The sequence below is a fragment of the Phalacrocorax aristotelis genome, chromosome 3 (assembly GCF_949628215.1).
Source record: "Phalacrocorax aristotelis chromosome 3, bGulAri2.1, whole genome shotgun sequence".
Taxonomy (NCBI): Eukaryota; Metazoa; Chordata; class Aves; order Suliformes; family Phalacrocoracidae; genus Phalacrocorax; species Phalacrocorax aristotelis.
The window spans coordinates 41,158,332-41,183,833 of NC_134278.1; the positions used below are offsets into that span (position 1 = coordinate 41,158,332).

Genomic DNA, 25,502 nt, shown 5'->3' on the forward strand with positions numbered 1-25,502 from the left:
GACATACATTCTCAATACCACACTCCAAATATTTGTTCTAGCTTCCTGCCTAGCCACTCTCCTCTTAATAAGCAGAAAAATACAATTCATACACTGCCTGAAGGAGATGTCTTGGGCTTATTTGCATCTATACTTTTCATCTATTGTTTTAATGAATAATAAGTGTAAGTGGTGCCTAAGATTGAGATTTCTTTTTCCCTTTAATGGAAAAATACCATCCTTGATAGCTTTACATGCTGTATAATTGTGTCTGGTAGAAACAGACATCAATCTCTATCAGTTACGTACACATGCATATAAAATAACAGTAAGGTAGCCTCTCCAAAATTTGTTTATTTGCTAGCATTTAAACTACAGGCAGCACTAGTACAGAGATGATAGGATCTAAAGGACTGTCTTTGTTGCCACATGACTTCTAAGGGAACAGGAGATGTAATAAAAACAAATGGCAAAATAAAGCACTAAGACTTTTTTTCTTTTTTTCTGTACACCAGGAGGTATTAGTCATTGGCAGTGCTCACTTTTTGGCTGTTGGGCTACATTTATCTCTGCTTTAATACCATTATAATGCAGGGGAGTTACCTGGCTTAATATCATTGTAAGGAGGGGGAGATGACACCCGCTTTCTTCCAGCCAGACTGATTCAGAGGACACATTTGCAGAACTCACTGGTAACCTTTGGATTCCCACTGGGTGACCTGCTTGGAAATCATAACCGTGCCCCACACACGTGCTAGTTAAGCAAGTTAAGCCCCTCGGCACCTCATGAGGTAGGTAAATGTTATTGCTCCCCACTTTCCAGACGGAGGAGACGAGGCACTGGGAGGTTAAATGGCACGTGCCACAGGTAACGCAGAAAGACTGGCAAAACAGGGGGCACTGAGTTTCTCACTCCCTGCACTGGTGACTTCATGGTGCAGTTCTGCTTCCTTCCACCAGCAAAGGTCCCTTCGCTGCACTGTCCTGCTGCCAGCCGCAGCGTTGGTTCCTGTTTTACACTCAAAACTGTTAATGCTGAAGAATGCACACTGTTATGTCCAGGCTTTAAACTCTCAAAAGGTGAGTGGGCTACTTCTTTATTATTTTTTATGTCTTCATTGTAGTATATATCCACCTGTCGATGTGAGATGTATCCAGGTTTCAGCTCCAAGAGCATTGTTTAGTAAATGCCCTGGTGGCTCAGGAGAGAAGTGGCAGGCTGGGATACAGGGCAATCCTTCTTTCCAGACACTGTCCTTCCATGGCTCCTCCTCTTGCAGCTGATTTCAGGGCTGTATTTTCTTACTTTTATGACCAGGCAGAACTCCATTCATGTCAGTTATTAACGTGGCTGATGAAAGGGGAACACAGTTAATTTTAGTTCCTCTCATCAATTTTGTTTCCAGTAAGTCTGTGCAACCATCAGCGTGACTTAGGCAGCAATATTTGAGGCACAAGAGAAAACCTGGGTATTGTTGACAGCCTGGAGTTGACACTGCCATGCCATCGTCTACATCACTTGAGATTTAGGACATAAGGATTACTGCTATGGTAAGCAGAAAATTTCACACGTCAACAGTTACAGTTTTATTAGTATTTTTGTTTGCTTTTTCTTTATTTATGTGTTTTATCTGAATCTTCAGGGCCCAACCCCAGTCAGATGTATACCTTAATCTTACCATTGAGTCAGCTTTTAACCTCAGTCCCAATTTTCATGCTTCAGGTTCTGCCCACCCTGTTGAGTTTCAGCTTGGCAACCAAATGTTTTGGTGAACATAATCTCCACCACAGCCAAAAAGTCACAGTGTTTTCTAAAAACAAGGAGCACACAAACCCAGATATCATTGTCTTGTTCCTATCATGTTTCTACATTTGGGTTTTTCAGTCAGCATTGTTAGCAAAGGAAAGGGAGATATCACAGGATGAAAAATTAAATACTAAGCACAGAAGCTTGTTACGGTGCTCTGCAGCAGCGTCAAAGGTCTTATATCAACCTTGGAGCCCAAGGCCAGACAGGGTCTCATTGAATCCCACAGTATTATTCTTGGCCATTTAATCTCTGACATGCCTAGGTTTTGCAGAGAGAGGTTCTGGCAGATGCTTCTCCCTTTTGATCCAAAATGCCTGAACAGAAGGACAATGCATTGATTGGGAGAGGCACATTGGGATATATAGGTTCCTCACAGGGTTGAGGAAAATCCTTGAAAGCCACCAGTGCTGCCCTCAACACTCTTTTCTGCTCCTGGAGAGAGAAAGTGATGGTCCCAGAGACACTACCCATTCACCATGTGAGGACTGTATGTGCTACACATCAGCTTCCTCTCTCATTTTAGAGGGCAGGTGCCACATATCATGTACTGTGCTCAAGCTATATGGAGAACACACGCCTAAACCTCCTTGTTTTCCTTACCCATGTACACTGGGAGCCATATTATGTGAGTTTGTGGTCTTCTTTACTCTGCTTCATCATCACTCCTTACTTTTAATCTGGAAAAAAATTACTACCAACGCAAACATACCACCTGCACTCTGTAACCAACCCTGTTGATCCTGGCCAGTCAACTGGTATTGATGGAGGTCCTATCCAGAGAAAGCAGAATTTGGACCCTAAAAGGAGGTTTCCTTCATAAACCAATGGAAAGAAATATGATGTTCATATGACAAAGAAAAATAAAAGGATTTGCTCAAAAGCAGAGATTTTGAAAAGGAAAGGCCTCGTTCAGTTCCCTTACAGGAGATGCACTGTCCAGACCTCCCCTTGCAAGTTGCATTTGTCTAATCCCTGACAGCCCATGTGAGCACTGCCTCTGGTTGTCCGTTGCACAGCAGGCACCACGAGCGTGGCTGGCCCCAAATGAACATACAGCACCTTGGGGGTGAATGGTGAGCACATATTTTCAAGTATGAGAAACAACGTGTATTGTAAAGCAAATGGGAGCTGAGGTGTGGGTTGGAAAGCAATCAGCACAGCAGGGTCCTCCATAAAGCCTGTGCATGAAGTTGCCCACTGGAGGACATGTCCTCCCCTTTACCCTCCAAAGAAGCAATAAAATAACCAGTTTTCTAGTTTTGCGTCCAGATTAGGCTGAAAAAGAACCAACAAAAGGGAGTTTTGCAAATGTCTTCTGCTTCAGTCACTGCTGTGCCAGCATGCTTAGCTAAAGACAGACCAATATATCAAATTAAAAAATATATAGGTGCCTGGAAATATTAATCTTGAGTATTTATCAATCGCGTGAGTGTTCTGGATGATGCGCAAGCCCACATGGCCCTTCAGGCCTCTCTTCCTTGATGAACTAGATTCATTGCTCACAGCTAAATGCACAACAACCTTTTCTTGTTTTTCTTCCTCTGGAACCATCTGGTTTCTTGTATATCCTGCCAGGCTGTTGGCATCAGATTCACTGTAGTTTCCATCCAGCATCATAGTTTTCGAATGAGGTATTCCACATGTACATGGAAACTAGGAACATAAACAAGAAATATAACTGAACACTGGAAGAACATATTAGCAACAGAAATGATGCATTTCTATGAACAGACAGCTTGCAAATAGTTGAGCTTGAAATTTTAGCTGAGATACTGCAAGCTTCTCTTTGAACAAAAAAGTCAATTTTATTTTTTTTGCTTGTGTTCCAAAAGGAAGAGACACGGTTTAGCTACACTGCTTGGACAAGCAGCTTCCAAAAAAGATTAGAAAGATGCTTTAGCAGACATAAAAACTAACCAAAATATTTTCTTAGCTAGCTCTGTTCAGCCTTGGTCTCTTGAGAGCCCTTATTTTGCAGTCTTTGTGTTTATAAATATTCAAGGACAAGATGCAGTTTTATCTCTGGAAATGGCTTATCCAGTACATGTTATGGAAAACAAAAAAAAGAGCCAAGTTCTGGTTTCACAAATACACGTTTTCTTTGTAAATCTGATTTTAAACCAAGGAGAGGACCAGTTCAAAGCCTAATGTAAAATCCCAGCTCTGTTGAAGTTAATGTCAAAACCTGCATTGATTTCAGTAGCACCAGCATGCATCCCACAAGTCTTAAAAAAACACTGAATACAGGTAGAATTTTGAATAGCAAATACTGTCTTCTACAGTTTAAAATATGCAGGTCTTCTGTCCCAGTAATAAGGATTACATATTTGCATGCAATGAAAGTGGGCTCCAAAACCTCATGTCTGCTAGGGGTTCCTGCCTCTGATTCCCCACAGACTGCTTTCCTTACTGAATAATACTTTGCCCCCTATTCCATCCTCCACCCACTTTAATGCATGGGTTTTCCAAGGACTTGTTTTCAAGGATAACCTCAGCTAAAATAATTAAATATATTATAAAAAAAGATCTAGAACCTGTGTGTATATATATATATATATAAATTGCATATATACCTGAATATGTAATATTCAGAATGCCATTGGAAAACTCCGCACTCAAGGCTTTTTCTTCAAATCATTTAACCAACAGATCACATTGCTGACTGAAAACCCTAAAATCAACTTAAAAATTGCTTTCTCTGTTCTAGTCATAACCAAATGATTTGGTATCAGCAGAATGTGTGCAGAAAAACATGACAAGTTTGTAGTCCGTTTGCTCTACTTGTTAGGTCCATCACTCTCGGAATATTTCTGGAGCACTCCATTGGTACAGCTGAACAGCAGTCGGGTTTTAAGACATATTTTATACTAAGCAGGTGTACTTCAAAAAAAAAAGAAAAAATAAAAGGCAAAAAAACCCCAAACAAACAAAAAACACAAAAAAACCCACAGGGAAGAATTACATCAGGCTCTTCATCATCAAATGACAGGTCCAGGAGACGGTGGTTGGGTGGAAGGGAAAGGGGTTAATGGCAATAAGCCATGCTGCAGGACCCAGCAGAGAAAGCAACTCTGCAGATTTACTCTTAGCCCCCAGGTCAAATTACAGTTCCCATGGTTTCATGCACATGTGATGACAGTCACCCCTATGGACAACGGAGCCTAACATACTAGAAACCCACCTCCATGAAGTCTTAAATTACACCCATCTTCACATAGGCACATACATGCAGAAGTACATCATGTGATTTCACCCTGCAGCAATTTTAGTCTATGTCTACCCTAATAAATTAAGCACTGCCGAAGAGCCTCCCTGGGCACAGGAACTCAGCTGACAATAATATTAGCGTGTCAGAACTGTCTCTCTGGCTGGAATTTTGTCCAGGCCAACAAGCACCAGAAAGTTCCCATGTGTGGTTTGGGAATAAGCAGGGGCCACAGACCATTTGCCACAGGTAGTTCACAGCAACCACTCTGATTTTGAGGGAGAGAAGGTTTAGTTTTAGATACTCCAGGCCCATCAGCCTTGGTCCCCAGCACATTTAATTTGTTAATGTAGACATAACATAGAGATCTTCTTTGGGCAGTCTAACATATTTGTATTAGGATTTTTTGGGTCTTTCATAGGGGAGCAGCATTGGATGACAAGACCTACATTTACAGGGAGAAATGTCTCTTTTGCGTCTTCAAGAGCACTCACCTACGTTTTGCCACAATCTCCCCAAATAATGCTGCTGTTATCTCTGTTCCCATTACCACCATTGAGGATTAATATTGTCACATGCTGAAGACTGGGTAGAATATTTTACCTTGTGTAGTAAAAAGGCATTTGCTGAATATAGAATTCAATACACAAGACTCCATAAAGGGCAGTTTTGTGATACAAATAACAAGCTATGCCATTGGTGGATGTGGAAAAACATTCCTGAAAACCTAACAGAACAGTAACAAAGCCTTTCAAGTTCATTTCATCCCTCCAATATAATTAAAGACAATGGAGAGGGTTTTTCGTCTTTTAAAAATGTACAGGTTTATTCTAGGCAAGTTGAACCTAGCAAGGATGATTTTTGTTATTTCCTGTGTACTGTCAAGACACTATCTTCTTTGGGCCTGGGAAATCTGAGCAGGGCTGGCTAAAAGGCCACAGGCCACTGTTCACGTGCGGCAAGTAAGGCACACGTGACTCGTTCTTGCACAGAGCATCTCCACCTTGTGTTGCAGAGAACTGTTGTGAAGGCCTTGGAGAGATGTAAAATTTTGTCACAGGAGTCTGTTGCACTTGTTCCAATTGCTTTTTAAAATGTATCTAACTGAATTTTTGAAGAAATGGCAACTAGGAAAGCTACTGGGCTGGTAGATGGTCTATTCTGAACTTCAAGGAAGTCGTAGGAAGGAGCGCAAGGGGAAGAGAAGGGCACGCAAAGCCAACAGAGTAGTTCAGAGAGGGAAATATCATGGTCAAATCGCATGAAAGTTGATGTCTGCACTGGCATTTCTGAAAGGCTGATACAAATTTCTCCATGAGTCAAAGGCAGTAGATGACCAATATTACCTGTGAACTAACATGGGGAGTTTCTAATGGGAAAAAATAAGCTGTAAAAGATGGTGATGTTCTGGGTGCGTGGGGATGGCAGAAATTTGGTCCCAAGCCTTAGTGTTCAAAAGGTGATGGTGTTTTGTTTAATTACAAAGAAGAAGGGCTCACAGGTCTGTAGGATAATTCAGGCTGGAAGACACCTCAGGAGGTCCCTAGTCCTATCTCCGGCTCACAGCAGGGCCAGGCTGCTCTGGGCTCTGTCTGGCCAGGTCTTGAAAAACTCCAAGGATGCAGGATAAGACTTTTCAGAGCACATTAAAAAGTGCAAGCATAAACTTGGCTGACTGTTCTCTGTATTTGATTAACCACTATTACGTCCATTGAATTCAGTTTCCAGAGTGACTGTAGAGGGAGGAAATTAATTTGCTCTGAATAACACCTTTAGCTTAAAAATGCAGTAATTTTAGCAGCTGCAGAGAGGTATCAGATTTTATACTTTCCCCTCTTGTCATCCCCACACAGTTCCAGGTTGCAGTCTTTCCCAGTTCAGATCACACTCTCCTCTTCTCTGATGTTTCTAGGAAGACCCATGAGACCACCTCCTGCTTTTCTGGTGTTAGCAATTCAGCCTGAGGTGCAGCAGCTAAACAGATGCAGTTATACACACGGATGTCAGTGTTTTCCCATTTATAGACATAAACCAGTCAATATAAAGACCAGATTAGCTGTAAGAAAAAAAGGAATAAATGGATCAACAAAACAAAAGCTTTTGTCACCTTGTCCCGCGGTTTCCTCTCCTTCTGCTCCTGCACCGTAGTCAGGTAATTCACTGCTGCATATTCCAGCACTGAGAGGAAGACAAACACAAAACTGACCCACAGGTAAATGTCCACTGCTTTGATGTAGGAAACACGGGGCATGGAGGCGTTCACCCCAGTGATGATCGTAGACATGGTCAGCACGGTGGTTATCCCTGGAAAGAAGCAAGAGAAATAAATGTTATTGACTGATACAGTCCCTAAGGCTTTTGCCTCAAGAAAAACAGAAATTATGCTCTACATGATGCTCTAAAAGATGTTAGACATGAAATAAATTTGTGATAAACATCTCTCCTGCCAATGCAGAACTGGTCCACTGCCCGCACTTCTGAGCGCATGATGGGTTCAGTTTTGAGGAGCAACAGAGCAGCCATCATTTTGCTATGAAAAACGTTTAACTCCCTCCTTAACCTCTAGGGTTTTAACAAAGCGCTTAGAGTCAGGTCTGCTAGGACCAGTGGTGACAAGGACTCCTGTTTCCTAGCTGTACCAATCTGTGTTACAGGCACTGCCAGAAAGCAACCTAGTATTGACTTTTGGTCACAGCTAAAGAGGAATTGATCTAAAGCACTGATCTGAAAAGGGACATGCAATAATGATAAAATGTTTTGCATGGAACAATGAAAACAAAGGCTTTATGTTCTTACCTCTAGGAATATTTGTCTACAGTTCAGGCTGTGGCAATCAAAAGTCTTTGAACAACTGCCATTGTGTTATATACATAGATGTGTACATGTGCATGTTTTTATAAACACGTATGTATTTATATTTATATACAGATATGTGTGTGAATATGTGTATACATATTTAGTCAAATACAGATAAAATCCGGCAAACTAGTATATACTTTGGTTGGATTGTCATGGAGAGAAAAATATTTACCAGTTCCCAAAGCCACTTAAATAGAGAAAACAGAGCCAAAAAGCATTCACACCTACTTCAGCCATTTCAAAACTGCACATCTACTGTTGTCCACTTTTGAGTAGGATTTAGGGTTTTTTTTTTAAATAACATCCACTGAACACATTTCTTTCAGTTGAGAGCAGACTCTCAACTGCATCTTCTCTTGTGTTTGCTGCAGTGCATAGCTCTCTAAGTGAGACAGACTTGTGGGGCTAAAACACTGGGTTTATGCTTTTAGTATTTGAAGCTTTACACACTAACACTCAAAGATTTTTCCTATTACATTTTTGCCTTCCTTTATCCTATGCATGGAGTGATAAACAAATCAGCTCTTTTTATGCTCAGCTGGATGAAATTCCTCCACTCCTGACATAGACAAAGCCCTTCCTGATGAGTTTTAAATGTCCAGAGAGGCAGATTGGTGTGTGCAGGATTTTCAAGCAGCTCCTTCTTCACTTTCCTACTCCCTCAAATGAGAGACCTCCCTACCCCAGAAGAACACTGGACCCTCAGTGTGAGGCGCCCCTGGGAGAGGAGAAACCCGTCTGCCTCACCTTGGGGCTGGTGGCCTCTCATCTTCAGCATTGCAGATGTGAGAGGTAATCCATGTTCCCTTCACTGCCCCACTGTTGTCTGAGGCCTGATGTTACAGAGATGTCCTGAGTGTCCCCAGGGTCACACCAGATGGAGGGACACCTAAGTCTGCAGGTGCTGATAGGACTGGGTCCCTTGCTGCCCTTCTTTCCCTGCTTTGTGAAGATGTTGCTACATGGGCACCCTCCAGGCAGCCTGGAGAAAGCCAGTGGCCACAGCACCAGTGCCAGGTGGTTGGGAAGACATACCTGGGCTGGGACACCCACTGTGGCAGCTGGGACATGGCAGGATCCTGCTCGTGAAAGGCACTCTTGAAAATTGTAACAGAAGCCTTTAACTCCCTGTAGGTGCCTAAACTCCTGTGAAACTCTATCCTCACTGATGGCAAGGCGTGTCTCAGAACAGCAGGACTGGACAATAGGGAAAAACCTCTATTCATTGACTCAAATACTGAAACCTTTCTTCTCTGCCCAACTTTAGTTTTAAAACAACAGCCCTTTCTGTTAGCTAAGTATAGATCAGGAGGACTGCTCAGCGATGGCGAACTTAAGGCATACCGCAAGTTTTACATTATATTAATCAACAGATAAAACAAACATTTGCTTGCCCAGTATCTTTAACCATAGAAATGAAGAGTTCCCTTTCCTGCCAAAACTTTCACGTTCAAAGATTTTCACGCAGTCATGGCTTGTTGCAATTGGTCTCATCCAAATGAGTAGAACTCGGCAGAGCTAATGCTTTCTATTAAAAATACTTGTTCATTAATTTTGGCTGTTGAACACTGCTAACTAGTGGCATGATGCTGACTTCAGTGCACGAGAACTGTGGGATGTGGGCAATGGAAACCGATGTTCAGTTACAATCTGTAGAGAAGGTCTCACCCAAAGAGACTCTGGCAGGAACTGCTTGGCGATCGATCCAGAAGGACACCCAGGACAAGATGACCATGAGGGTGGCAGGGAAGTAGGTTTGGAGCAAGAAGAAGAAGATGTGTCGGCGTAAAGTGAAGTTTATGTAGAGGCGATTATACCAGCCTTTGAGAGAGGAGGAAAGCCAGAATCAGTGAGAACAGCCTGGATGGTAGGCACAGGACAAGATCTGTCTTTTGATTCTTTATTTCTAAAGGGTAGTGAAAAGAGAAACTGGTCTTTCAAAACATGTATTGTCCAGACTGTGAAGATTACACTTCAGTGACATATAATCCCAAGAGCTTTCTCACAAGTAGTTAATACAGCATTGGCTTTAGCAAGAGCATTAAATCAGAAAAGGCCATACCTGTGCTACTGTAGAAAGCCAGTCTTGATGTAGTGTGGAATTTTTGTATCAAAAACTGAGACAAAGAAATCTTTTCATCAGTTTTCAGAGATTCATTCCCATTTTTCCAGTACAACATCAGATCTTCATCAGTGTAAGCATCTTAGGGAAAGAAGAAACACAATGTGATGCGACTTTAGCTTGGAGGGGAAGCAAAGGTTAATAGATCTAGACAAAAGTAACAAATACAAAGGCATCTTTGGCACGAACTAATGCCACAAATAAGTTTGCTAACAGTGAGTTAAAAAGATCTTGCCATATGATATACCATGACGACAACAACAACAACAACAACAATTCAGGTCATCCTGATGCAGGGATACACATCGTCTTTTTACTCCACACTGATGAAATGACAGCTAGAATGGTACTTTTCTAAACATCACATATCAAAAACCATAGACAAGTAATTGCTAACTGATAAAAGGAAAGGTAAAAGGAAGCTTTTTCAGGATGAGAGCTGACAAATATTTCAACAGGTTGCAGAGAAAGGTTGTGGAGCCACCATTACAATTATACATTACAAGAATAACTCAGGATATAGTCCTGGGTAAAACACCTGAATTTAGAGGAAGGAGGAAACACAGATACATCAAACTATCTTAGAAAGATAAAAACAAGAGTGATAAGTGTGATTTGAAGCAAAAGTTCAGAAATATTTGAAGACTGTAAATTAAAAACTTAAAGAATTAGTTAGAGCACTAGGTAGCAGGAATGGGGAATGAAAAAAGGGTTATCAAGATGGCCAGGGGGCTGGAGCACATGGCATAAGAGGAAAGGCTCAGGAAGCTGGGTTTGTTCAGCTGGAAGAAGAGTCTGTGATGGGGATCCAACTGCTGCCTTGCTGGGGTCATAGGGAAGATGGAGACAGGCTTTTCTCAGACTATTCTCTGAGATGCAGAGTGAAAGGACAAGAGGAAAGTGATGCAAGCTGCAGCATGGGATGGTTTTAGGTTTGGGTTTTTTTTCCAAGCAGGTAAAAGGAAGCTTTTTCAGGATGAGAGCTGACAAACATTTCAACAGGTTGCAGAGAAAAGTTGTGGAGCCACCATTACAATTGGAGATGTTCAAAACCCAACCAGACAGATCCCTGAGCAACCTACTCTAAATCTCCCTGCTCTGAGAAGGGTATTGGAGCAGCTGACCTCAAGACCAACCTAAAACTCTCCTCCCAATCTAAATTACCCTATGATTCCATGATTCTGTTGTTTGTAGAGGAAAACTTCAGTTAAAAATCTGGGAGGACCTCAAAATAATTAGATGTTAGTCTTAACGCACCCTGGAGAAAACTTACAGAACAACCATGAAAATCTTACTGTTCAAATCAATTTCTCTGCAGAATAACTCCTTCCCAAAGAAACCGAGCCCAAGTCAGCGTTTGCAGGATCGGGATTATATCATACATAAACCAAATTGGTGATGAAATTTAGAGAAAATTAATGATCATTACAATCAACTTTTTACTGTGACACTTGAAAGCAACACTTTCCTGTCAGAAGCAGTGAACAGAGCAAAACTTCTCCCCCAGATTTCTCATCAGCAGGCTGCTGAGAACTGCTATATGTTGAACATTTCTGTTTGCCTTTTTTTTTGAAGTGTCGTCTACTAAAATTCATACAAGGGCACTTTCCTTGCAAATTCCCTTGTCTTGCAACATAAGGGCTAGGTACACAATACAGTAAGTCAATAGAAAGACTCCCAGTAATTCTGGTGAACTTTTTCCAGCTCTAAAATAGACTGTAATCTGAAATGTGTCCAGTCTATGTGTGTGCAGCCAGCTATGGAGCATGTCTAGCTAGAAACACAGATACAACGTACAGCTCTCCAGCTCCAAAGAACACGTCTGAGAGTCCAGAGGGAAGTGGCTGAAGTCCATGTTACACATTGCTGTCACTGTGATCCTAGAAGTCGAAAATGAGAAAGGTTGGTTTCTATGGGGAGCAGTGAAGGGAGAATGTTAACACAGATAAATCATTCTGCAGCTTAAAAGACAGCAATTATACATAATGTTAACATAAAATCCCCAGGAGAATGCCTACCAATCCTCCAAGCCCAAGTGAGATGGATTCTATACAGACACTCCAAAGAAAGCTGTAATTTCAATACCTATCAGGAAACCAAAATACAATCTTGGACATTGTGGTAAAAATAATGTCAGTATGGATACTTCTACCATGTTTTATATCCACCTATTTCTTTACAAGACAACAACATAAAATAACAACATAAAATAACCATTTACATTTTAAGTTTGCCTTATGTCCAGTTTGATTAAGGTTTCCTCATTGCTCTGTTCCCTCCATAGTCACCCTCAACAGTGAACCAAACCTAAGGAACACAACCAACTTTACGGCAACTTTATGGCAAGCCAGAAAATTCCTCCAGTATATAGAGTAATAGTAAGGCAAAAGCGGTTTCTTTCAATCCTCGATCAATTTCTTTTAATCTGGGGAATGTATTTCTGGGGCAGGGCGTGTAAAATGGGTGCAGCTGATTTTCAGCATGTGAGACTTGCCTTTGTTAAATTCATGTCTTAGCTAAAGAGCTGCAACATCACAGTCATGTTTTTAAATGAGTCCAGTTGTGCACAACATTATGCAACAAGTCTTCCAGTGGGTCACTGAACTTTCCCTTGTGGACAGATTTGCAGTGGAGCTCCTGATTTAGTATGGGCAAATCAGCTGTGAGTCGTCATTTCAGAGGCCGACCATTTTCTAGATTCATTGCAGATGTTGATAACTTTTCTTCTGTTCAAGGGATTGTGATCCAAATCCTACTCTGACCTATGCGCTCATCACCCCTGAAAATTACATGCTGTTCATTTTGACACTAAAACCAGAGCAGAATTTTTCCATATGAGCTAAACTTAAACAAGCTTTCTGGGGATATGGTCCAGAAGGTATATTGTAGCAATGACCTCCCATACTTGCTTGTAGCATTTAAACATTGCATAACTCAGTCTCATTACATGTGCTATTTTATTTCCTCTGGGTCACCTAAACTGTGGCACAACCTGTGGTCATTAACAATTTATTAGTCAGGGGCAGCACAGAAACTCAGCCTATCCATAAGATGTTCCTCAACCAAAGCCCAGGGCCAACCCCATGCATATAGCTCCAGACATCTTGAGACATCTTGGAGAACATTTCCAACACCACTGGACAGCCATGCTTGGGCAGCCAGATCAAATTCTGAGTGTCCTAAACACTACCAGGCCCAAATATCACACAGATTCTTGTTCGCCTTGGATTTTATGAGCAAAATTATCCATTTAACTCTTATGCAGCCAGCTGTAGTTACTCATATCCTTCTCTCTCACAGGGTAACATTAGAAAGTCACATCAACTCCTTGACAGCTCACAGAAAACTTTGAAAGTAAAAACTCTGCATGTGAGCAAATGAGCAGACCTGAGCAGAGTTAATGTTTTCCATTAAAAATACTCGTTCCTTCATTTTGGCTGTTGAGCACTTCTAACTAGTGGTGTGATGCTGGCTTCAGCACATGAGAACTGTGGGATGTGGGCAATGGAAACTGATATTCAGTTACAATCTGTAAAGAAGGTCGCTACCCTCCTCCTGCTCTTCTCCCCTCAGTGCTGACCCAAGCTTACATCTAACACCCTTCTTCATTCTTCCTCCTTTTTGTCTCTCCTGCTGTGTGGCACCTTCATCCTCATCCAGTTCTAAAAAACTAGACACCGTCTTCAGGTGCTTAGTTAAGTGTGAGTAATCAGACCTTTCATGCAATAAATGGATTTATTAAGTGTGTTCAGAACAGAGAAAGTGTTCCTAAGTGTTCGGTCAGGATGGGATTTTCATCATTAAGACCAGGCAAAATTAAATGGCCATATGGTGCATCCTCTCTTGCTTACATACACAGAGGTTTCTTTGTGGTTTTAATTAATTTGCCCAGTGTTTTTTTTAAATAAATTCAGTAGAATTGTATTTGGACTATGAAACCAGTGAACCTTAGAGCCCCCTGGTTCAGTGGGATATTGTCCTGCTTGGGACAATATCACCCACTATGCTCATTCTTCAAAGAGAAATCGCCTCCTGAATCAAACTTTATAAAAAAACCTTTCCCCGTTTTTGAAAATTATTTTACCATAACTTAAGTGAATAAGTTCCAGAAAGATCTTAGAACAGAAATGCTTGTGTTACAAAACATTCAAAGGTCACTATACACTGAGAGCACACCTTCTGTCTTGGGGAAATGGTCTTTTGTCTGAGCTCTTAAGCTTTTCTTCTCTCGTGGTGTATTTTAATCTGCATCTCTTTTTGCATTCTTCTGAAAGAAATGAAATCTGCTGGGATGCTGATGTGAGCAGCCGTAAAGGTGGGCTGGTTAGAAGGGGAAAATTACTGAGCAAAACAAAATATCTGCTGAAAAATACAGACAGAAAAAGGCCTGCCAGCCTGGGAAGCTGCAGCATCCTTGAGAAGCGCAGCCAGCCTCTTTGAAGTGAAGCTTCATACCTAGAAACCTGACACATCCTGAGATATCATTGATATGTGCAAAACCAAGGGACTGCAGCTGCAACTTACTGTCTGAAAAGGTGGAAACAGTCTGGGGAAAAAAATGGTCTGAAAGAACAAAAACCATCATCGTCTATTAGCTGTTCCAGGTGAAAAATAGAAATTAACAGCACCTATTGGCTGCTCAAAGTGGTGGTGTCCTACACCCTCTTACGTCTCTGTGATATAAGGAGGACTTAATTTTTGCTCAAAATAGACCCTCTCTCTCTGAGAACTTCCCGTACTGCATGTAGTTTTCCATTCCTAAACAGGTTGAATTTGCTGCATGAACTTTCTACCAGCTCTTGGACTCTCACTGGGGACACCAGGCTGACTCTAGACTCCGTGATGTAGAGTATCTCTGAAATGAAACTCTGCCTATTGTCTCATTGGTCCCCTTTCTGGACCCACTTTTGGGGTTGTTTCTGTTTGTCCTCCCACCCGTGGCATTATCTGGTTCACTTGATGATGGTGTCACTTGATACCAGTATTATATATCCATGTAAGCAATCTATCAGTATATCTTCTGTTATATTGTTGATGAGTTGCTCCACTAATGATAAGTTTGTAGTAACCTGTAATAGTATATACCTTCTTGGTTACTGCTGTTATTGGCCGTTGCTATACAATTTATTGATGCTATATTATTGATCGCTGACAGTAATTTGCAACAGCATGATATATATTTTCACTTTATTAATCATATTTGCTAGTGGTGATTTTGTGGTAGTTTACTTGCTAGTGGTGATTTTTGTGGCATTTTTGGAATCTGTAGTAAGGTAGACAAGTTTAGAGAACAAAGCTTCTATGTCCTTGAGTATTACAGAACCCTGCAAACCCACGGTCATGAGCTCTGTACACCCGCAGGCTGGGTAACCCTTTAGGTGATGACAGATGTGCCTCAGGATTCTTCCAGCCAACAAACCTGCTAGAAAACCAGGGACTACTGTCTTTAATGCTGCCATTTCAGCTTCAATAAACTTAAACTTATACATCAACATGCAAATGTCAAAAAAAAACAAAAGCCCAAACCCAAACAAAAAAAACATTCTAGACAAACAGGAAGCAAAATAGGATAATTATAGAGGTCACCATCTGGTATATCAGCAGCTTCCAGTTTAATCACACATTGACCCTGGGACAAACATTCCCACTCAACTAAGCCCTCCTCTGACTGCAAAGAATTAGGGGAATGCTTCCCACGGGAGGATATTATCCTGTTACTGCTCACAGCAAGATTTCTAGCAGCTTTCTGCAAAGCATCTTGTACTGGGCATGCTGGAAACAGCTTTGCATCAGGAGTGGGAGTAGGAGGGTTGGCAGTAGCTGTCCTGGTGGTCACCAAACACATGCTGGGAGCAAAACTGACACTGAATTCCCGGAGATGTTCAGTAACAGCACCATTACCTCATGCTGTAGAGGACATGACCGTCAGGGAACACTCGCAGCATGATGTTGTCTGTGGTGGTGTCGTGAATGAAGGACCTTTTGGAGTGCACAAAGAAGACGTCAGGAACCCAGATCTTCTTCACCAGCCTGCCATCGAAGGTCATGCTCTTGTTGGTGGTGCTGGGAAATGAGAGACGCTCATCCTTCCAGTAGTGCCTTAAGTAGAGGGTCATAGTGAAATCCTTCACAAAAAAAGGAAAAGAACCAGAGAGAGGTCTGTCAGTGTTGCTTTCTACACATAGGAAACATCAGAAAGAAAACTCACTCCTACCAGGTAGATTAAATCCCTCCCCTCTCAACTCCTGTTTCTTCCCTAGACCAATACTCTTTGGGAACAGATTTTCCTGACAAAATAATTCCAGCCAAAACAAAACAAAACCCCCCAAACAAAGTATTACAGTACTCAATAATGTTCAGTCCTAAAAGGAATACAAATATGCCCCAAGAGAAGCATTGGCCTGCAGAAGGGCTATGGTATCAATAACATGTTCAAGAGGCAAAATTTTCAAAATCAGCTTAATGGTCAGGCTAAACACTAAGCAATTTATCTCTCAAAGAACTAAATTGTTGCAAACAGCAACCAAACAAGGGAACTGTTTTTCCTAGTGTACAAGTGTTTAAATAAAGCTGTCTTTTAAGGTTGTTGAGGGGACAGGAACTTCAGTCACACAAAGGAAAACATCTGCTTGTTGATCCCAACCTGGCAGCTGCTGCTTTCAGAGCTGAATTTACTCTCTCATGTTGAGAGATCAAATACATTTGTTTTCTTTATATTCCCAAGTAAGTGAGGGGTTATGGGAACTGCAGCTGCCAAGACCGGGCAGGCAGCAACACAGGCTGGGATCGATTAACCTGACTCCATTCAAAAGGCTGCTTTTTGAACATGCAACAGCTTTGCATTGCCAATAGGCTTTTCATTAATTTGTCAAAGAATTCTCCAGTGCCAGCCCTCATCTTGCTGCCCTGCACGGGGCTAGGATGGCCGGACACTTCCCTCTCTGACCATGGCAGAGATCTGCTGGAGGGGCGCTTCTGCAGGTCTCCACCTTGGCAGGCTGGTCCCAGCCTGCTTCCCTGCTCTCCCCAGGGATGCTGCCAGCTCCTGTTCCCTTCTGGCCACTGGCCACCTTCCCTTTATTGCTACAGTCCCGAAGAAGCTCTTCCAGCGACTGCTGCTACTGGTAGGGCTGAGGTTGCAACTTGGCTGGAGAAGCCAACCTCAGAGGCTGGACAAGGAAAGCACATCAGCTTTATGGAGCTGGGAAAAGGGAAAGCAAGGAAGAGGCATAACTGATGATTTCTTAAAAGTCAGTGACATTTACACCAGAAGTCAAAAAAGGGGTAAAAATGAGCCTGGCTATTCAGGGTCACCATCCCTGGGCAGCCCTCCAGCCGTGATGCAAGAGGACCAGGCAGCCTGAGGTCGCGGCTGCAGAATTCCTCTGGGCAGCTCCATCATGGGAGCTACAAACTGAGAAAGGGGATTTACTTCACCACTCATGAGTAGGAAAATCCCTTAGGAAACAAGTTTTACAACGAACTGAGGGAATGATAGTACCTTCAGGAAGCATATCAAACGAGCGTACGCAAGTGCCTCACTTTTGGCAGCACATTTCATGTTTGAGCCACGCTCCAGGCAGACTCAAGAGCATCCCCCACCAGTGCACACAGCAGCAGCCAGCTTCAGTCTGGGCAGTCTGCTTCTTTGGGGCACCAGATGCCTGTTGAATCAGTGGTGGGCAAACGCTTCCCAACTGAGGGTACCCAGTTCCTAAGGCCACTAACCCTTCAGAGCAGTTTGAAAGAAGTCCTGCCTGCAGCTGTGCCCTGCCTGCAGTGGGGAGCTGAGGAGCGCACCCTGGTGCAGGCACAGCCAGCCCAGTTCCCTTGGCCATGCAGACATCTTACTGCCTGCTCTCCTCTCCACGATGGGAAAAACTGCTGGAAAAACAAACCAGCATAACCCAGACTGACCTGGGAGACCATCCCTCCACCCCAAATGCAAATTAGCAACTGATGTGGAAAGTACTTGTCCTGTGCTGGGAAAATAGGACTGTGGAGCTGTCTAAAACAAAGGGAGAGAAAGCTGCCCTCTAAACTTCCTGATAGGCAAGATTTTTGCTGAAAGCAGATGCTCCTGACAGAAAGCATTGCAAGTTATTTACTTGCACTAATTAGGTCTTTTTGCTGCCACAACATTATCTTGATATATTAGAGCCCTAAGTCTCCTTGCGACAGCCGTTTCCTGCACTAAAAGCTCCTTCCCACGCACTTCACTGCACACATCCCCCCAAACCCTCTCTTTCAATATCCAGGCAGGCAAGCTCCCTTCTTTTAATGAATAATTGCACCACAGTAAAAACTGATCAGCCTAAAGCTCTTCCTTTAAGTCTTCATGTTTTGCCCAGACCAGAGAAGGTACCCAAAAACGGGGAGGAAAAGGCAGAATAAGGAAGGAATTAAGAAGCTTCCTCTTCTCCTCTATGTTTCCCTTTCCACTTCTCTTTCCCATGTTTTTATTCCATTTTGTATAGTTTAAAAAAAACCCCAAACCCACAAAAAACAGGAAAATGCTTGTGAACACTCCTTTCGCTGGGAACACCTTGAAACCTATTGAGGGTTAACAACTGCATGTATTTCTTCTTCTTTTTTAATTAACAAAAAAAAAGAAAGATACTAAATCACAATTGAACTTGGTGCAAATTTCCTGAACAGCATCATCAGTGACTGAAAGACTATTCCCCCACACCAAATTCCACTTTGGCAGAGGCAGTTCAGGCTCCCTCTGGCAGCTCCCACTCATGTGCCTCAGTGAAGTAACTCCCAGTGATGAAGAAGCAGGAGCAGCTCCTTCTTATTTATGTTGCCAACTTAATTTTCTAATGTGCCTCCCAGAGTCATGCATTTAAAACAAATGGTTCCCTAAGGAGGAAAACTCTTGCAGTAAGTGCAGCTTATGTGAACCTCATGATATACCTTCAAACCTTCATACGCAGCTGTTTATATTTTTGGTTGTGATAGATCCTTCGTAGCACTGATTATTCTCCCATTAAAGGACTCTTTTTCCTTCATACTTTAAATCTTTTTCCAAACACACAGAGATAAGCCTTTGATCACCTGGTTTTATCAAGTCTTTAGTTCTGAGTATCAGCCTCTCCCAATTTGCCAAATGCTGACATTACTTTCATCTGACCAATAATTTGAAATCCATGGGTTTCAAGCGGGAGGAACTTTTTATGACTAGGAATAATGGCTTAAAAAAGGATTACATACCATGTCAACCTCAGAAATACTGTCCAAGCTTTCAACTTGCACATCCACCCCAACAGGAATTGCAGGGCCTGTAGGAGAATGAGATTTAGATATGTAAATAAGTGTTCTTTTATATCATTGGCATTTAATTAGGACTATAAGGTAGCATGCACATAATTTCTGAGCTTATGTTATACTTTTCTGTCCATGAATCTTCATGAGGGGGCTGGGGGAGGAGTCAGTGAATAACCATGTAAGGCCCCTTTTGAAACACTGAATTATCTTCCTCTTGGCATGAGCTGCAATGTGGACACTGCCCAGCTAATCCAGAGCTTGGATGAAACATTTGCACACATTTTTAAAATCTGAGCCATCCCATCATAAATTTTAGGCCTTTATGAATAAATTTGATCCCAAGAACTGGGGACTGAGAAGAAGAAACTGCAAGCAATGAGCTCTTCTTTGTGGGTTTCTCATTTCTTATCAACCAGAGAAGCTACATTAAACTCTCAAGAGGCCATCACCATTTTCATTCATATGGCTCATTGATGGTGTTAATAGTTTTCCACAGTAGTTTTAAAATTAGCAGCCAGTGAATTCACAAAGAGTAAATAAGCAGAAAACATCCTGTAACAAATGCATACTCCTCTATTACTAGAAACCCTGTATCAAAATTTCACTGTAGACTGCTGCTCATTAATGACCAGGGCTTCCTCAGGTTACTCTCAAGTTCCCCATAGTGTGTCCTCACATAGTGTTTTCCCTTTTGCGGTGCACCAAGGAGGAGGTACATACCTACAGAAATGCGCACACCAAGCACGACCCACCAAGGCAGGTCAGCAGGAACCGATGAGGAACAGCCCATGTGGTTCCACTGTTAACTTGAGCTCTCAGTGTGTGGCAGTGGGTCTCACAGGGCTCATGCCGATGTGCATATCCAGAACGTATCTCCAGCCTGGGCACTGTCAGCAAGACAGACTGTGGCAAAGGAAGTAGCAGCTCTGCAGACTTGTCCAGCAGAAATTATTTTCTGAGGACCATGGTGGCCTCCACGAAGGTTTGCAAAGATTTTTAGCACCTAGGTTTTGAACCTGATTAGCAGTTGGATGATATTTAAGAGGCACCACAAGCCCTTTGTAGATCCAGACCCATATTTGTCCTTGCCATCCACAGCAGGGCCTGCTGCATGCACTTATTTAGCTACAGTAGCATCTTCCTCAAGACCACATCCAAGCTCTGAATACACCATAAGCCTAACAGGCCAGCAGAACTACTGTTTTGAGAATGCAGAGCACTTTTGCAAGCTGCTGTCTGTCCTGCTCCTGTACCTGCAGCAGCATGCACAGACTCCCATGCATCTTCAGGGCTTTTGAACACAGCCTTACATTTGCCTCTGCTGGAGGAGAAAGCACCGCCAACCCGGCTTCAGTAAGGAAAGGTTAATCACAAAGCCCATGAGACAAGCTGATTACTGTGACTGGCCCTGATACAGATTTTCCTAGGGTTTTGATAAGCCAGCTTCACTGAATTACAGCAGAGCGTGCTGACAGTGACACTGTCCCCCTTCCACATGCACGGCTCCAGCCTGTCATGTTCTTGCCATCCATCAGCGGCTGTACTGGGTACAGCCACCGTGAAGCAAGCCCTATGGAGCAGGACCAGGCTCCTCAGCACCACAGATTCCAATTTAAGTGACTGTTGCCCCCAGCAATGAGGCTGAAACATGGCTAACCCAGCACTTTTAGATGATGCCTAGACACTTACAAACACCTATATGTCACATTCAGGCACACAGCCATGGACTTCATGCTTAAAAAAAATGCCAGCAAACATTTTCTTGCTCCTATTTGTGTCTTGGTGGTATCTGTCCAAGCCAAAGTCTGTCTGCAGGAAGATTTACTTGAAGAGAAATTCCAATCAATCAGGACTGGCATGTTTCTCAGGAGCCCAGAGATTTTGGTAAGATTTTTCACTCCAATGACATGAGCCCATCTTGCTCCCTTTCAGTTACGTATGTATTACAAGGAATCATTGGAGGCCAAGGAAATTCTCAGCCTGTTGGTGTTCATTTCCACTTCTCCCAGGTATTCCCCAAAACCGGGAAAACCCAGAGCCCCAGTCTGCACTCGGTGATGAAATGCAGACATGCTGGCGCAACCATGTCCAGCTGCGGGACTGAGAAGTGCTGAGATCTTTTCCTCTTGCACACAGGGCTTCACAACACAGGTTCAGGAGGCAAGAATAGTCCTCAGCCCCCTCCCCAGATTACACAGGGAATGACTTTCAGCAAAGGGTGGGGTTGCATAGAGGAGTAGACTGAGCTTGTGGTGGGATCTTCTGTAAGACTGTTCAGCTCACTGATTCACAAAAAATTAACCCAGCCAAAATCAACAGCTGCTGCAGCAATTGGACTATTTTCTTCCAAATCAGTGTCTTGAAGCAGCCCAGGAAAAGATCTGTCAGGTGGCTGAGTCAGCCACCAGGGCCGGAGGAGACAGGCAGGGAGAAGGACAGCAGGTCAGAGAGCCCTCTGCTTCTGGTGGCACCAGCTCAGCTCCTCATGAGCCAATGCCTTCTGCCAGGCCAGGAAATGTGCTCAGTCCCTACTGATCTGGCCACAGGATGCAACCATTCATCAGCTAGTGGATTCCTTCTCAGACCATTATAACAAATCAAAGAGAGGAAAATCCATGGCAAAATCACAGATATCTTTTCCTTGTCACCCTTGCCATACATCCTTTCTTTTGACAGGCTCCTTGCCCCCGCAGGAGACACTGCTTACTTCCAAAGCAGATGCGTCCTTCCTAACACACAATCCAGCATCCTGCAGACAATGACTAGGATGTGTCCCCTCTGTCACCCCACAAATGTGTCATCTTCTGGCTTGACCAGAGGAAATGGTGGCTTCATTAAGTGGAAATGAAATTTCCAAATTCCATTAATTTAGGACCCAAGGGAATAGCAGGAAGATGTGCCAGGGGAGGTTTAGGTTGGATATTAGGAAAAGGTTCTTCACCCAGCGGGTGGTGGAGCACTGGATCAGGCTCCCCAGGGAGGCAGTCACGGCACCAAGCCTGGTGATATTCAAGAAGGACTTGACAATGGGCTCAGAGATATGGTGTGAATTTGGGGCTGTCCTGTACAGGGACATGAGTTGGACTCAATGATCCTTGTGGATCCCTTACAACTCAGGACATTCTATGCGTCTATGAAATATTGTGGCGATAGATTTGCAGTATTGTCCTTCCCTTCATCCTTGTAGTTGAATAGTTGTGGGGTATGATAAGATCTAACCAGCAAATTAGCTTATAGAGTGCTGTTTTTGAGGAGGTGGTTTGTTACTTCTGCCTCTTTTGGTTGACCTAATAAGTGATGCTGCATCTCTACACACCCTGCTTGTCTTAAATACACTATTTTAATGCAGTTCTTTTCAATCTGAAATCACTCTACGAGTTTATACCTTGGTTGCAGCCACACTTCCTTCTGCTCCCTATGACTATTTAGGACATTGAGTAAACAAAAGTTAAAAACAACACCAAAAGAAAGAATTTCTTTATGACATTCCTTCAGCTCAGTAAAATGTGCTTTGTTTTTTTTAAAGTAAGGTAGCAAAAAGCACTGTATCTGTGGTGATAACAAGCATTTTGAGGTGCAGTATAATCAACAGGGAAACACCACAAGCCTCCTGATAGGCAATGCCCTGCTGGTAGCCAATTAGCCTTTCTTTGCTCAGATACCTCATGAACTCATACATGGTGGTCAAGAAGGGCCTGGGCAATGATTCAAATACTTATCTATTCCCTTAATGTCTTTAAATGCCTAATAGCTCTTCAGTGTAGCCACGTTTGTGACACTTAACTTGGGCCCCTGCTACAGCAACTCAATGCTCAGAGTAAGTAACTTCAGAAAAGCTCCATATTCCAACTCAGTCCACATCTGGGCAGGCATGAAGCTGCCCTCAGCGCTGCCTCTGGCTCTTGCCAGGGAAAGCATTTGTAATTAATATTATTTGTTGTCACACACAGCTGTTGATATTGCAGTAGTGCCCATGGTGCTTCCAAACAGCCATGTCGTGGTAGGCACGGTGCTAACAGAGAAGACACGGTCTCTGCCAGGACGGCTTCACAGCGCAATCAGGTTGTGCCAGAAGAGGAAGGCAGTGGTTGGCTGTGGTGCTTCCCACTGGGTTTGCCTGCTGCCAGGGGACTGTGTGCCCAGCACATGCTGGGCAGCCCCCCTCAACTTCCAGACCACAAGAGACAGCCTCTGTGTATGAATGCTTAATTTAGCCTTGATTCAGGAAACCAAACCCCATCCAGAGTCTATTTACTGCTGCAATTTCCACGCTTGTCTGAACACTAATCAAAGATTTAAAAAAACAAACAAACAAACCACCAAACACAAAAGAACAGAACCACAAACAGAAGAACACTGCCAAGTTGGTATTTGTCCCTCTTTCCTATTCCTTCTCTATCTGCTCTTGAAGATAAAATACCGTGTCCATATTCATTTCTTTTTTCATGTTCCTACACCAAATGTTCAGTTTGGCACCCAGATAATGAGCAGTTACCTCACTGCAAGGACCAAGTCTAAGCTTCAGTCTGGAGCTGCCATGAAGCTTTATTAAACCCCAAATAAAAGGTGTTCAGTGTAAAGCTGGATGGTCTGGAAAGTCCTTAGAAGAAGCCTGAGGTTGGGTTAGGTGTCTTGTACATCAGTGAAACTGCTTTTACTTTTTTTCTTTTCTGCAGTTAATCAAGAATTTGAGGGATGATGAAACAGTGAACATAACAGAGGAAGAAATCATTCAAATTCTGGGCTCAAATCTGAAGTTCTTAGTACAGACAGTATGAAGGTAAGACTGTAAAACTTACTTATCAGTGGAAATATTTACCCTGCCTTTCTTGGGCAAAATCCTACTACAGCCAGCAGGAGCAATCACTGCTTTACCCTTTTTTCCTGCTCCTCATTCCGCACCTGGGGCTGAGGCAATGAGAAGTAAGCAGAGGGCCAGTGGAGCCAGCCCAAATGTTGCTGCCTGGAAGCTAGCTGTAGAAATCGAGTGATCACCAAGTCCTGCACTAGGTGATGAGCATAACTGATAATGATAATTGCTTATTCACTTAGCCCATCACTCTTCAAAACTTCTGCCAAGATGCAGTTTTGCAGAGGCGCTTGATGCAAGCAACATGGTAAATGCATGCAGTGCCTGAAGCAAAACAGAAGCCCTGTAAAGAAATGACCTCTTTAAACCACAGAAACAAACCCTGGGTTTCCTTAAAGGTCATCTTGGCTGCAGCACATACTATTGGATTAAATGGCTGTTGATCAGTCATAGAAAGCTGCCAAGACATCTTTGGTCTTACTAACCTTTGGACTCAATTGGGAACTGCTAGCTTTTTAATCCTGTCTCTCTGGGAACTAAACTGTTGAACCACTGGGGCCACAAATGCTTTGCCAAGTTCCCCATCAAATGCCACTAGGGATGTGAAAACAGTAAAAAAGCCTTCTTTATTGAAAGGAAGCAGAAGATGAGGAAGGTGTGAATGGGAAGGGAAAAGAACAGCTGAGATGGTATCTGACGCACTTAACAGGTAGACAGAGGACACATAACTTAGATTATAGCATTAAATGTAAAAAAGCCCTCCACCACCAGCTTTTCCTTGTCATAAACAATATTTTATCAATATTATTTTTTTCTTCAGAGAGAAGAAATGTAGAAGGATCAGCTTGTAGAATTACAAACAGGAAAAGACCTGAATACTGTCACACTGGAGAATTCTCAAAGTTCAGGCTCCTCTCTAGGATGTTCACTGTCAGATGGGAAACTAAACGGATCCATGTGAAAGCTGTGGATTTGGCTAAGAGGAGGAAGCAGTGTTGCTTTGCTCAAAGACTAAAGCCCAACAACTTTTCAGCTCATACTTTAGGGTCTCTGAAAAGTGTCAGCCAAATTAATGGAATTATTTGATATAAATATGAGCTCAAGTATGTATAGATCAAGGTCTAGGGAGAAATTGTATAAGCTTCAGCTGAAGTATTTCCTCCAGAAACAGCAAACATGTCGACATCCATTATCTCTATCACTGTCCACAGTAATATCTTGCAGAACACAAATACTAATTCAGCAGGACTGATACAACCAGAAAGCAAACCCTGGAATCTTAAAAAACTTAATAAAAGTCACAGAATTCCACAAACAACACAAGAAACGAACCCACCAGTAAACTATTCCCCTTTTGTCTCAGACACAGCACAGTGGCAGCTTCCAAGCAAGCTCAAGACACTCGCACAGTCATTAGCAAATTTGATGATACAAAAACTGGAGATGG

General features: G+C 42.8%; 1 protein-coding gene across 1 annotated transcript in view; it reads right to left on the reverse strand.

The window, feature by feature from the left end:
* Positions 1-315: 315 nt before the first annotated feature.
* The window catches only part of LOC142054552 (gamma-aminobutyric acid receptor subunit rho-2), a 39,908-nt gene continuing 14,721 nt past the window's right edge, over positions 316-25,502 (reverse strand). The window contains exons 3-9 of the mRNA XM_075087272.1: positions 19,192-19,259; positions 15,877-16,100; positions 11,773-11,855; positions 9,916-10,056; positions 9,522-9,674; positions 7,102-7,298; positions 316-3,442 (exon numbers count right to left, since the gene is read on the reverse strand). Of these exons, the coding sequence (XP_074943373.1) occupies positions 3,134-3,442; positions 7,102-7,298; positions 9,522-9,674; positions 9,916-10,056; positions 11,773-11,855; positions 15,877-16,100; positions 19,192-19,259 (1,175 nt within the window). The 3' untranslated portion in view covers positions 316-3,133. The remainder of the gene's footprint in view (positions 3,443-7,101; positions 7,299-9,521; positions 9,675-9,915; positions 10,057-11,772; positions 11,856-15,876; positions 16,101-19,191; positions 19,260-25,502) is intronic.